The 14,170-nt window shown below is 49.2% G+C and overlaps 1 protein-coding gene across 1 annotated transcript; it reads right to left on the minus strand.

Moving 5' to 3' along the window:
• Positions 1-5,014: 5,014 nt before the first annotated feature.
• C2CD4D (C2 calcium dependent domain containing 4D) lies at positions 5,015-5,925 on the minus strand. Its single transcript, XM_049766001.1, has one exon. The coding sequence runs from the start codon at positions 5,909-5,911 to the stop codon at positions 5,015-5,017; it is 897 nt and encodes a 298-aa protein (XP_049621958.1). The 5' UTR covers positions 5,912-5,925.
• Between the last annotated feature and the right edge of the window lie 8,245 nt (positions 5,926-14,170).

Consider the following 14,170-nt stretch of genomic DNA (forward strand, 5'->3'; position numbering starts at 1 on the left):
GAGCCAAATTGTTTCACCTTGCACCCCACAAACCCATCTCATTATCAGACTTGGGAATCACAAAACAGGGGTCAGAGAGCGAGGGAGCAGCCTGTAGGGAGAGAGTGTGGTGGCAACTTGAAGCTGGAGAAAGCCACTGACTTCTCTTTTCTTCCCTCCCCCATACCAAACCACAAATACCACTTAAAACTCTTCCAAGAGGGTAGGACTTGGGGGTGTGGTGGAAAGTGTGTCAGGGCCTATTCTTCCAGGGCCTTCCCTTAGGAAGCTGAGCCATACTTAGGGTCTCTCTTGGTTTGACTCCTATGGGCACCCTACCAGGAAGGGCTGATCAACTCTCTAGGCTCAACTCCCTGGGAGTCTCTATGCATGCCCCCCCAACCCCCCTCACCGCCATTAAAGACAGGATATACTCCTAGGGATATGCCCTAGGGTCAAAAACAAAACAAAACAAAAACACCACAATATGAAAATGCCTTCTTCATACCTATATTCATCGTAGCGCTATTTACAATAGCCAGACTCTGGAAACAATTCCAGAGATGAATGGCTAAAGAAACTGGTACATCTACACAATGGAATATTATGCAGCCATAGGAAGAGATGAAGTCATGAAATTTTCCTAGACATGGTGCACATGGAATCTATTATGCTGCGTGAAATAAGTGAGAGGGAGAGAGATAGACACAGAAAAGTCTCACTCATCTATGGGTTTAAAAAAACAAAACAAAAGACATTATTGTAATAATGCCTAGAGATAATAGAGATGAGGGCTAGAAGGACTGGCTCATGATGAAGTTCACCTCAAAGAAGAGTGAGTGCAGTTAGAGAAATAAAACCCTAACAACTACCATGACAATGTTAATGAGTGAGAGAAGCAGAATGCCTGTCTCGAATACAGGCAAGGGGCGGGAGCATTGGTAGTGGGAATGTTGCACTGGTGAAGGGGGGTGTTCTTTTTATGACTGAAGCCCAACTACAATCATGTTTGTAATCATGATGCTTAACTAAATATATAAAAAAAGACAGGGTATTCCAATTCTATAAACACATGCTATCTCTGTCCTTCCTGTCCTGGCCCAAAGGCCAAGGTGGGTGGAGAGAAGGGGTGGGTGTCTTTCCTGCCACCTGAACCCAGATCTCAGCCTTGTACTGTCTGTTGGTGACTGCTAGTCTTGGTAGCCTCACCTACTTTTGGAGTTAGAACTCTATGAAGCAAGGCTATTCCAAGAGATGGGCTTCATGGAGGCCAGTAATGTGAGGGAGAGCCAAGGTGGGTGGAGAGAAGGGGTGGGTGTCTTTCCTGCCACCTGAACCCAGGTCTCAGCCTTGAACTGTCTGTTGGTGACTGCTAGTCTTGGTAGCCTCGCCTACTTTTGGAGTTAGAACTCCACGAAGCAAGGCTATTCCAAGAGCTGGGCTTCATGGAGTCCAGCAATGTGAGGGAGAAAGTGGCTTGATTTGTGTCCATCCTCAGGGAAGGTTCTGGCCACATGATGCCTGGAATATCCTGCACACAGAATACGCCTCACATTCTTCTTGCCCTATACAATCAGCCTGGGCTTTGTCGAAAGCTGTGCTGGAGTGATCTGGGTTGTTGGCTTGAGAATATTGTGAGTTGGGTCCCAGAACACATTTGAGCTATTATGGAGCCAAGGACTCAATGAGTCTCTTCTGAAGAGGTCCTAGAGTTTTGTGGAGATATTCTCAGCCCTTGCCTCTAGGATCCATCTCCCGCCACCTCAGCAACTTGGCATCGCAGTCCCAATCTTCCTGAGCATGAGGTTGACTGTGATAGCCCAGGGGAGCACAGGAAACCTAATAAAGGACTGAGCCCCAAACAGGACAGCGGGTAGGGTGTTTTATCTCATGTGCGACTGACTCAGGTTCAATCCCCAGAACCCCACAGGGTGTTCTGAGCATTGCCAGGAGTGATCCCTGAGCACAGAGCAAGGAGTAGGCCCTAAGCATCACTTGGTGAGGCTACCAAAAAATATTTTTTTACATTGCGAGCAACTGTGTGTGTGTGTGTATATAATATATATATATATATATATATATATATCTTTATTTAAACACCATGATTACAAACATGACTGTAGTTAGGTTTCAGTCACAAAAAGAACACCCCCCTTCACCAATGAAACATTCCCACCACCAATGCACCCCATCTCCCTCTACCCACACCTCCTGCCAGTATTCGAGTCAGGCATTCTGCTTCTCTCACTCATTAACATTGTCATGGTAGTTGTAACTTTTCTAACTGCACTCACCCCTCCTTGAGATGAGTTTTAAATATTAGACATTTTTTTTTTGGGACCACACCCGGTGACCCTCAGGGGTTACTCCTGGCTATGTGCTCAGCAATTGCTCCTGGCTAAGGGGACCATATGGGACTCTGGGGGAAGGGCACCAAAATTAAAACAAAAATAACATCGAAGAACCCAGGAGCTCTGCAATAGAATCTTAGATCCACTCCTCACAGCATGAGTAAAACTCGAGGTCACACTGGACAGTCATAGGACACCACCCTCAGGAGAATGACCAGAGGTACAAGGCAAACGTGTGAGCTGAGCCTTGCAGGGCTCTTCCAGTGCCCTAGCGTGTGTGCAGGTATCAGGATTCAGTTTCTTTTGGTCAATGCTGCCCACTAGTGGACATCAGGAGGAAGACTTCCCTGCCCTCAAGGCTTGAGTGAGGGCTGAGCTCAAGGCACTAGCAAGCTGCAAAACTGGGGTTCACTTTTGGCCACATAGTTTTCCTTCTATCTCTATGATGGATGCAACTGCTGGATATGCCCCTCAATTCCAACCCTCCAGCCTAATCAGAGAGATTAGGGGAGAAACAGGGAGTCCTTTTATTTCCCCCCCCCCCTCCTGGGTCACACTAGGCTTTGCTTAGAGGTTACAACCAAGATGCCCATCAACAAATGAGTGGCTAAAGAAACTGTGGTACATATACACAATGGAATACTATGCAGCCATCAGGAGAGATGAAGTCATGAGATTTTCCTATACATGGATGAACATGGCATCTATTCTGCTGAGTGAAATAAGTCAGAGGGCGAGAGATAGACACAGAATAGTCTCACTCATCTATGGGATTTAAGAAAAACAGAGAAGACATTATTGTAATCATGGTCCCATGTCCAGAAATCACTCCTGGGTGTTATGGGGACCATGTGGGGGATGGAACCTGGATTTGCCACATGCAAGGCAAGGCTATGATTCCTGCCACTAGCAGAGTCATTTGTATATAGGTGTGTTTGTATTTCTGTGTACTTCTGTGTTTGTATGTATTAGTGTGCATTTGTATGCCTATGTATGCACTTGGATTAGTGTGTTTTTGTTTCCGTGTGTTGGCAAGTGTTTGCATGTTTGTGTCTATGACAGGCTGAGGTTTCCTCAGGATCCAACGGGACCTAGTACTCCGGAAAATGAGAAAGGACTGAAAAGAAGAGAGACAGGAACCAGTTGGCCCGATGCTTCCTTCCCTCCCTCTTTTCTTATTTGAAGCCAGGCCTGAGGGAGCCAAGAGAAACCGGTTGGAAGAAGGTGGAAGGTGGCAGAAGGTCACTGCTGACGTCAGGGCCCTCCAGGTAGGAGTGACACCGCCTGACCTACATTTCTCCTCTTCCACCTTTCCCCCACTCCCTGGTGTCAGCTCTCCTGGCACTCCTGAGGAGCTCTGTGTACCCCAGACCCCACCCCAGGGATTTTATTCCTCTGTTCTGGCTTCCCATCTCTTCTGGCCTCAAAATGGGCAAGGGATGGGCACAAAAAGACACCCAAAGTCACTTTGGGGGGACTGACATCGTTTGACCCACTCCCGTGTCACAGACATGTCACCTTCAAGGAAGAAGCATGTTCCAAGCAGTGGCCCATGTAGAGGAACACCAGTGGGGAGGAGAGGGGGCCAAGTTGGCCCGCATGGCTCCAAGCAAGAGGGAGGTTGGTGGCACATCTCATTTTGGGTCACAGCTTTTCCTGGAGCAATTCAGTGAGTGCTAGAACCCCTTGAGGAGGTGGGGCTTGTTCCACAGGAACCCCAGGATTTCCCCAGCCAGTTCTGCTGGAAGATCGAACCTCACCTCAGTGGGGCCAGGTCCAAGGCAAGTGGCCTCGCAATCAGCTGTGTTACCCCAAGTTTAGAGCTAGTCTGTGTTTGATGGCAGAGCCAGGGTGTGTGATGTTTTTCATGATGTCCTTTTAAGCTTAAGAACTTTCCATCTTGGGGTCTGGGGAGGGGGGGCTCCGACCTCCCGGCCTTTTGCCAGCATGGCATTTGGCAGTCCTCTGCCATGCTAAAGGCTGCTTTAACCAGCCCTAGGAAGGGGGTGCGGGACATGGGTCACAATAGGTTCTGGCATTAGGACTTATCAGGGAAGTTTCCTTATTAAACCTGTCCATTGCGAAACCATGCGGGGGCAACATTATGAGAAATATATGGATATCATTGTGTTTCATCTGCTTGTCATTATCTGAATGCCGTCCAGGCGCTCGTTTTATTCCTTTACTCCCTCACTCCCACCTCTTGTTACCCCACATTTAACCATTTTCTGTACTAATGATTTTTGTTTTGGCCAAGGTGGATTACATATCTTTCACAATAATTTTTGTGTGGAGTCTGAAGCTTCAGCAGGCAATGCGTCACGGCAAGGTTTCATGCTGTAGGTTTTTTGGCCAAGATAAGGTGAAGATGCAGCCTGGGTTGCCCCCCACAGCCTTCTCTCTCCTTCCTCCCCAGGGTTATTCCTGGACACCTGCTCAGGGTCCCAGCAAGTGGGTTCCAGTGAGGTGCAATTTAAAAGAGACTCTGGTGTGGAGGAGGAGTCGGCCTGCATGGCCCCAAGCAAGCAAGAGATGGGGTCAAGGCTATAGATGAAGGAACTGGACAGATAGACAGACAGACAGACAAGCATTTTATTATCAAAAATAAATAGAAGTCAGGCAATGGAATGGAGCCTGAAATGCATGCAGGCCTGCCCAGTGGTGGAAAAAGAGACTCTAGGTAGCTACAAGCTGAGATGAGGGGATGCCAGGGATGCCCAAGAAGACCCCGGGCATCCCTCGGGGGGTGGCACCAGGGCCAGCAGGGGGGTCTCACACTCCCCTAGCACCACGTCCCGTCTCAGGAGCCCAGCACCCCTGTCCAGCACCTGAGCTCGGAGACTTCGGACAGCCAACTCGCGTGGGTAGAGTCCATCGAACACAAAGTCCTCGTTGAAGATGGGGTTGGCACTACGCCTCACCGCCCTGCTCCTCTGCCTCCCGGGACGTGCCCGCTTGCGGGGTCTCAGCCCCAGTTCCACACAGCAGCCCCCACCGCCACTCGTGGGTCCCGGTCGCCAGTGGGGCAGGTGTTCCACGCTCACCAAGCGAAGTCGCAACCTCCCCAACGCCGCCTGGTATTCAGCTGCCAACCTTAGGTGCCCTCCGCGGGGTGCCAGGCGCAGGAGGCTCTCGCGCGTGGGGCACAGGGGCGCGGGTGGCACGTCGGGGTGGAACAGCGGGGTTCCCTGGCTGGGATGCCACCAACCCAGATCCTCCTGGTCCTCTTGATGTTCTTCTGGGGCGCGACACAGGCGCAGGTCTGGGGTGGAGGAGTGCAGGCGCGATGTGATCACGGTGCATCCAGTTGGGGAGGCCTGGGGCGCGTGGAATAGGGACTCCCGGCGTCTGGTGTGGGGGCTTTCGGGGAGGAAGGGGCAGCCCTCTCGGCCTGCTAAGTGTGGGAGCGAGCAGGCTGCTGGGAGGCTACGGAGGCCCTGGGGTTTGGTCCCACCAGGTTCTTGGAGATGGATGCTTGGAGGGATGCAGAAAGGAGGGATGCGCTCCGGGGTGAGCACCTGCGGGCAGGCTTGGGGTCCCCGGGGAGCCCCCCTGCAGCTGGATTTTTGCAAGAGCCACATATGCAGCCTGAAGGGGCTGGAGTTAGGGTGCAGGGGATGCCCCCAGAGTTGCCCCAGGACGCACCAGGGGCCCCCCAAAAGGATGGAGGAGACCCCCAGAACCGTTACATGCCAGCTGAGGGCTTGGGTTTGGGGTTAGGCTCAGGACTAGGCTTCCCCGGTGCTCAAGATGCTCAAGATGACAGTGAGGAGACCCCAGGGGTGTCCACCAATGCACCTCCAAATCCTGCTCGGAAAAAAAGAACGACGCCCAGGTTACCCCCAGATTTAAGGGAGAAGGGATCCAGTTCTCCTGGACATGTTTTTCTCCATCCCTGGCAGTGGGGACCCAGCCCTGTGTCCCCCCTGCTTCTGCACACCTAGCTGGCTGCTCCCTCCAGGGCTTGGGTTGGCTTGGTTTGGGTTGGGTTGGGTGCCCCCTGGACTGGAGTCACCCTAGGTGCCAGCTGCCCAAAGAGACTCCTGGAACCCTCCTGCTTAACTGTTCCTGCTTCTCCTGCATTCTGCCCAGACCAGGAGCAAAGTCACAGCAGCACCTGCGAAGCTGGAATTGCTGCAGGAATCCCGGGGCTCTTCTCTCTCTCTCTCTCTCTCTCTCTCTCTCTCTCTCTCTCTCTCTCTCTCTCTCTCTCTCTCTCTCTCTCTCTCTCTCTCTCTCTCTCATTCTACTCTTTTTCTCTCATGCTTCACTTTCTCGTCCCTCTTCCCTCTTCCTCTCTCTTCCCTCTCTCCTCTCACTCTTCACTCTCTTCTCTCCCTCTCTTCCTTCTTTTCTCTCCTCTCTCCCCACTCTTTCTCCTCTCTCACTCTTCACTTTCTCTCCTCTCTTTTTTACTCTTTTTCTCTCCTCTCTACTCTTTCCTCTTTCTCTTTCCTCTCTCTCTCTTCACTTTCTCTTCTTTCTCATGCCTCTCTTTCTCTCTCTTCTCTCACTCTTTCTCTTCTCTTTCTCTCCTCTCTGCTTCACTGTCTCTCTTTCCCCTCCTCCTCTCTTCCCTCCTTTCTCTTTTCTTTCTCCTCTCACTCTTCACTCTCTTCTCTCTTCCTCTATCTTCTTTTCTCTTCTATCTCTCCTCTCTGTCTCTCTCCTCTCTCCCTCTTTACTTTCTCTCCCCTCTCTCTTCACTCTTTCTCTCTCATTTCCACTCTTCACTCTCCTCTCTTTCTCTTCACTTTCTCTTCTCTCTCCTTTTCTTCCCTCTCTCCTTTCTCTCCCCTCTCCCTTTCTCCTTTCCACCTTTCTCCTCTCTATCTTTCTCTCTTTCTGTTCTCTCTATCTCCCAGTACAAAGGCAGCTTTGATTCCTTCTGCCCCGAACTGCACCCCACAGTGCCACTCCTTCTCTGCCAGCCTGGATTTCTGAGGGGGCACTGGGGAAACTAGACCTTACCTGGGGGCAGCCTCTGGACCCTGCCCTGGGGCAGGTGGCTTGGTCAAGTCCGAAGGGGCCGTTTCCTTCCCAGCTTGCTCTCTGACCTGGCACAGTGCTTGGGGAGGAGCTGGCAGTGCCTGCCGTGCCTACGTCCGAACTCTCTTTCCTGGACAAACACCGCTCCGTCTCCCTGGCCACCAGCCCAGATCTTAAGTCCTTCCTCCAGCCTGAGCCAGGTTGCTAGCTACCGGCCTGCCCTGGGCTGCCAGTCTGGGCACCAGCCCCGGATGCAGCAAGGAGGAGCGGCCTTAGGAGGACAGTGGCCTGGCAGAAGCCCAAAGGAATCACCCCCAAATGCGCCTTGTGCCAGATCCTCCTTGCTGAAATTTTGACAGAAGGATTTGCAGTTCTCTGAATATTGCACTAGTCATTCCTGAGAGAAATGGTCTTTGATTTTATTTATTTGTTTATTTATTGATTTATTGGTTTTGGGGTCACAGCCGGTGACACTCAGGGGTTCCTCCTGGCTATGTGCTCAGAAATCACTCCTGGCTTGGGGGACCATATGGGACGCCGGGGGATCAAACCATGGTCCATCCTAGGCTAGCGTGTGCAAGGCAAATGCCTTACTGCTTGTGCTACTGCTTTGGCCCCAGGTTTTTGATATTTTTTATCCCCTTCTTTAGGGGTGATGGTGGTGGTCATATCAGGCAGTACTCAGGGATTACTCCTGATTCTGCACTTAAAAAATGACTCTTATAAAAGAACATGTATGGAGCCTGTAGTTATTCCCATGACAGTATACTTCAAGGGCAGAGAAACCCTGTATCTCTTAGGCCAAGGAAATTCCCTTTTGAATTTCCCCAATATTTACTGTGCCTATGCAAGAAAAAAAGAGAGAGAAGCACAAATTCACATTTGTTTTGGTTTTGCTATTGTTATTATTTGTTGCTTGTTTATTTTTTTTTTTGTGTGTGTGTGCTTTGTTTATTTTATTATTTTTTTAATTTCAAGACTTGTTATTGTGTGGTTGATGTCTTTATGGCTGTGGTGCTTTTCGAGTTTTTTGTTTGATTTTTTTTGGGGGGGGGGTTGGGCCACACCCGGCAGCACTCAGGGGTTACTCCTGGCTGTCTGCTCAGAAATAGCTCCTGGCAGGCACGGGGGACCATATGGGACACCGGGATTTGAACCAACCACTTTTGGTCCTGGATCGGCTGCTTGCAAGGCAAACACCGCTGTGCTATCTCTCCAGGCCCTTTGGTTTGATTTTTAAACTTTTATTTTTAGTATTGTTGTTATGTTCTTCCCTTTTTCCCTTTCTTTTCTTAAACTTATATTTATAGCCTCCAGAAGGACTCCTCCCATTTTTTGCTTGTTTGACTTTTGCCCCATTTTTATTTTTCTTTTCTTCAAAAGAACCACATAATTTGAACCATCTTATTTCACCTCACAAATTGAGGGGGAAATAATGGAGGGGACCAAGACTAGACAGTCATATGAACATTAAGTAGAATTAAAAAAAATGATCAGGCTTAAACACCAAATCCAAAGCCAATGACAACAGAATCAACACCCAATCTACAACAAACTAGACGCAGAGGGGGCCCACTTATACTAGCAGTCTGGGGGTGCAAAGGAAAAAGATATAGGATGCATGCTGGGAACAGGGTGGAGAGAGGACAACATTGGTGGTGGGAATGCCCCTGATTCAATGTCACTATGGACTGAAATACTACTGTGAAAGATTTGTAATCCACTTTGGCCAAAATAAAAATTAAAGAAAGAGGACTCAGTGAGCTCAGGAGATATAGGGTGCTTGGGATCAAACCTGAGTCGGTTGTGTGCAAGGCAAATGCCCTACCAGCTGTATCATCCATCATTCAAGCCCCAAGATTTCTTTTTAAATGACAGATATAGGGCTAGAGCCATAGCACAGCAGTAGGGCATTTGCCTTGCACGAGTCTGACCCAGGATGAACCTGAGTTTGATCCTCGGCATCCCATATGGTCCCCTGAGCCCGGAGTGATTTTTGAGTGCAGAGCCAGGAGTAACCCCTGAGCATCACCAGGCGTGGCTCCAAAACAAAAATAAGTAAATAAATGACAGATATAATGGCATGTTTGAAAGCTGAAGGAAAAGATGCAATAGAAAGGTAGAAACCAGGGACTGAAGATATAGCACAGTGGTAGGATATTTCCCTTGCATGCCGCTGACCAGGAAGGGACCCGTTTTGATTCCCGGCATCCCAGCTTGCCAGGGGGGATTTCTGAGTGCAGAGCCAGAAGTAACCCCTGAGCGCCACTGAGTATGGCCCAGAAACCAATCAATCAATCAAGTTTTTTTTTTTAAAGAAAGGTAGAAACTTAATTCAGAAGAAAGGAAGAGTGCTGTGGGAATGCTCCTCAAGGGACAAAAAGAGGGGCCAGAGCCGAAGCGATATCACAGCAGTAGGGTGTTTGCCTTGCACGCAGCTGACCCAGGAAGGATGATGCTTCGATCCCTGGCATCCCATATGGTCCCCTGAGCCTGCCAGGAGTGATTTCTGAGCGCAGAGCCAGGAGGAACCCCTGAGCGCCATCTGGTGTGACCCAAAACAAAACAAAGAGAGACAAAAAGAAACATCATGGGATGTCTTTTGCCAGCACTGAGGACAGGCCACTCAGTTCCTGAGAGTGGGAACAAGGAGAGAAGGTCAGGATGTAGGGATTAGGGCTGAGTGCCTCTTCTGGCTGTTGCCAAGGGATGGGTGAGCAGCGCCACGGCTGGATGACCTGGAAGTGGAGCTGGAGCAGGCATGTACATGCACATGTACATGCACATGCATGCAGGATGTAACATGTGCCATCTCTAGCATGCTCCGGCCCTATGCTGTAGAGAGGACAATGGGCAGAGGCCTGCAGTTGGCCAGTTTTTTCTTTCTTATTTTTGCCCACACTTGGCAGTGCTCAGGTGTTATTCCTGGCTCTGCACTCAGAAATTATTCCTGGCGGGCTCAGGGGACCGTATGAAGTGCCAGGGATCAAACTCAGTGGGTAAGGCAAATGCTCTACCCATTATACTATGCTCTAGCCTCCTATTCTACCCTGTTCTTGCCTTATTATTATTACTTTTATTATTATTTTGGTTTTGGGGTCACACCCAGCAACGCTCAGGGATTCCTCCTGGCTCTACGCTCAGAAATCGCTCCTGGTGGGGCCGGGCGGTGGCGCTAAAGGTAAGGTGCCTGCCTTACCTGTGCTAGCCTAGGATGGACCGCGGTTCGATCCCCCGGCATCCCATATGGTCCCCCAAACCAGGAGCGACTTCTGAGCGCATAGCCAGGAGTAACCCCTGAGCGTCACCGGGTGTGGCCCAAAAACCAAAAAAAAAAAAAAGAAATCGCTCCTGGAAAGCTCGGGGGACCATATGGGATGCCGGGATTTGAACCACCGTTCTTCTATCTGCAAGGCAAATGCCCTACCTCCACACTATCTCTCCAGCCCCCAATTATTATTATTATTATTTTAAACTTTATTTATTTATTGGTTTGGGGGCCACACCCGGTGGTGCTCAGGGGTTACTCCTGGCTCTGCCCCTGGCACGCTTCGGGGACCATACGGGATAGCAGGGTTCAAATCAGGTTCCTTCTGGGTTGGCCGCATGCAAGGCAAAAGCTCCACCACTGTGTCATCTCTTTGGCCCCTCTTGCCCAATTATTACCTGTTCTCTTTCTTTGCTCTCCATTGGCTTCTGGTGGATGCTAAATTGGGGGTTGCTTTATCTTCCTCAGGATCAGAAATGGATTACAGATGAAGCAAAGGGAAATAGCACAAAGGAAAATGGTTCAACTGGGGGAGTTTAACGCATAGGATTAATTATGAAGGTGCACAAAAAAGGCAAATGAAAGGCTGGAGGAATAGTACAGTGGGCAGGGCAATTGCCTTGCACATGGCTCACCCACCAGGTTCGATCCACAGCAGCTCATATGGTTCCTTGAACATCAGTGTGCACCCCCCAAAACAAAAACAAAATAGAGGTATGCATGTGTGTATATATAGAAGTACAGGGTTAAGATGTTTGTCTTCTATGTGGGTGATTTCAGTTCAATCCCCAGCACTATGGCTGATCCCTGAGACACCAGGAGGGATTTCTGATCATGGAGTTAGGAATAATCCTGTGCTCCTTCCCCAAAACAAAACAGGGCAACTGGGAGGATAGAGAGGCTGGCCAGCAACATCTATTTCTGGGGGTCACAACCACTGGAGGTGGCTCCGGACGCAAAGCAATGGAAAGACCTTTGCTTCTCTGACTTCCCATAATCCACTATTTCCCAGATTCTTAGACAGAGGGGACAGAGGTAGCTGAGAAAGGTGGTCCATAGATTCACCCCTCTGCAGTCTGAAGCAGAGTAGGGGAGGGCTATGCTCTAGGCGCCATCTTGAAAATGGCTGGCGACTCTCGCATTGGGTGGCCAACTGTGGATTTAATTAGGACAATGAGTGTTAGATCTGGAAGAAATTTGGAGCCTGTCTAATCTACCCACTGAGCAGGAAATAGCACTCCCACCCCTGCCAAAATGTGCCAACCAGGAGCAGGGTTGATTAAGTCCTCAGATAAAGTCTTTAGTAAAACAACGGTGAGATAAAAATAACCATAATCACAAATTGACTTTTATTGATTTAAGCTTTAATAATTCCATTTGCCTTTAGGTAGTAACAAGCAATATAAATTCAATTGTTTTGTGCCCACTGAGGGGGAAGACTTGGGGATTGGGGAGAAAACTGGTTGGTGGAAGGAAGGTCAGTCACACTGGTGGTGGGATTGGTGTAGGGACATTGAAGGCCTGAAATAACTGTACTTTGAACAACTTGGTAAATCATGATGGGATAATAAAAAGAAACTAGCAGGGGCCAGAATTATGTACAGTGGATAGGGCATTTGCCTTGAATGAGATTGACTTAGGTTCAATCCCTGGCATATTTTATGGTCCCCTGAGCCCCACCAGGAGTAATGCCTGAGTGCAGAGCTAGGAGTAACTCTTGATCATCACTGGGTGATGTCCCCAAATCAAAATAAACAAACAAAAACAACCAAACAGGGGGCAGAGCAGTGGCTCAGTGATTGGACACTTGCCTTGCACGTGGCTGACCTAGGACGGACCACTGTTCAATCCCCTGGCATCCTATATGGTCCCCCAAGCCAGGAACAATTTCTGAGCGCAGAGTCAGGAGTAACTTCTGTTGTGACCCCAAAACAAACACCCTCCTAAACAATTAAACAAAATAATCAGTAACAGAGTTGAGATGGGAACCAAGATTCTTTTTGTAATAGGGGCTGCTATTGGTGGTGCTTAGGACCATACTGAAAATGTGTGGGGTGTGCTCTTCCACATGAGTTACCTCCCTGACCCTAAATTTTAGGGTTTAGTTTCAAAGAAATGCTTATCTTGGGTTCTTCAGGTGTCTTATGCCCAGAACAACTCTTTGAACCTAGCCCATAAGTACTTCTACTTTTTCTCTCCTGGCGCCTTTGCTACTATGGCCTGGAAACGTAACAGGAGACCAAAGAGCTTGGTCCTTCTTTTCCTTAATGCTGTGAGAAGGACAGTTAGAGCATTGGGTGGGACAGTCTACTCTTCTGGGTTCAAGCCAGGGGCAGAGACAGAACCCAGGTGTTAGTGGAACCTCGAGGTTCAAAATGAAGATCTGGTGAGATGTAGGCCTGGAAGCAAACAATGATGCAGGAAAAGTCCACACACCATGAAGAGGCACAACAACCGGTTCAGGAAATTCAACACTCAAGCAAGGAATCCAACAACACAAACTTTCTGCTCCTAAGAAGAAAAGCAGACACTCAAGCAAGAAATCCAATCGCACAAACTTTCTGCTCCTAAGAAGAGAAGCAGCGTAGTGGAGGAAGATCAAAGAATGAGCTCCTGCCTTCCTCAGACTCCTGCTTTTATTGATAAAAATCAGGTCCCACCCTAGGGTGGTAGAGAAATACCAAGTAGGGAATAATCAATATCCCATCACCAGATCACACCCGAAGGAGGAGTATGAATATTGTTTAGGGTAGGACCAGGAAACCAACACCCAGGGAGATCTTTCAAGAAGGAGGAGAGTTGCTACAAGATGTCTGCCCTTGAACTTTGTTCTCTCCCTTGTGACCCCACCTAGCTGCCTCAGGCAGAATACTTGGCTCTGAGATGTCCCTGATGTACCAGGAGTGGATGTTACTGGAAGATATACATGACTTTGCACATAGAAGTATATTGGCTCCTCCCTGGACCATGATCTTACCTGTAGATTTAGTTCCAAAGAGGCCTTGGTGCATTTTGAAAAGTTTGCACTTGCACAAACTTTTCACCTGGCTCAGTCCCTGTTTATTCCTGGTGCCTTTTGTTTTTGTTTTTTATTTTTGGCCACACCTAGTGATGCTCATGGGTTACTCCTGGCTCTGTGCTCAGAAATTGCTCCTGGCTTAGGGGACCATATGGGATGTTAGGGGATCGAACTGAGGTCCGTCCTAGGTCAGCCATGTGCAAGGCAAATGCCCTATCGCTGTGCTACCAATCCAGCCCCTGTTCCTGATGCTTTTTTGCAGGTTCTTGTATACTGCAGGCCCTCTGCTACCAGTCAGAGAAGTTGCCACTGGCATCTGCCCTTCTCCTCAAGCCAGTGCTGCCTTCTGTGCAAACAAGTGTATAGGCAGAAATAGCTTCTGGATCCTGCAAAGAAGCTGTCAGGGCTTCCTGGTAAATGATGGTCACCTTACAGGCCCTTGACATGAGAGATGTGCTCTACAATCTGGTGGCCTCATTTCCCTCACCAAAGTCCCTGTCATCCTGCCAGTCTGCTCTTAGCACACCATGGACATTCCCGGATACTATGAGGAGATGCTGCTGG

This window comes from Suncus etruscus, chromosome 19 (assembly GCF_024139225.1).
Source record: "Suncus etruscus isolate mSunEtr1 chromosome 19, mSunEtr1.pri.cur, whole genome shotgun sequence".
Classification (NCBI taxonomy): domain Eukaryota; kingdom Metazoa; phylum Chordata; class Mammalia; order Eulipotyphla; family Soricidae; genus Suncus; species Suncus etruscus.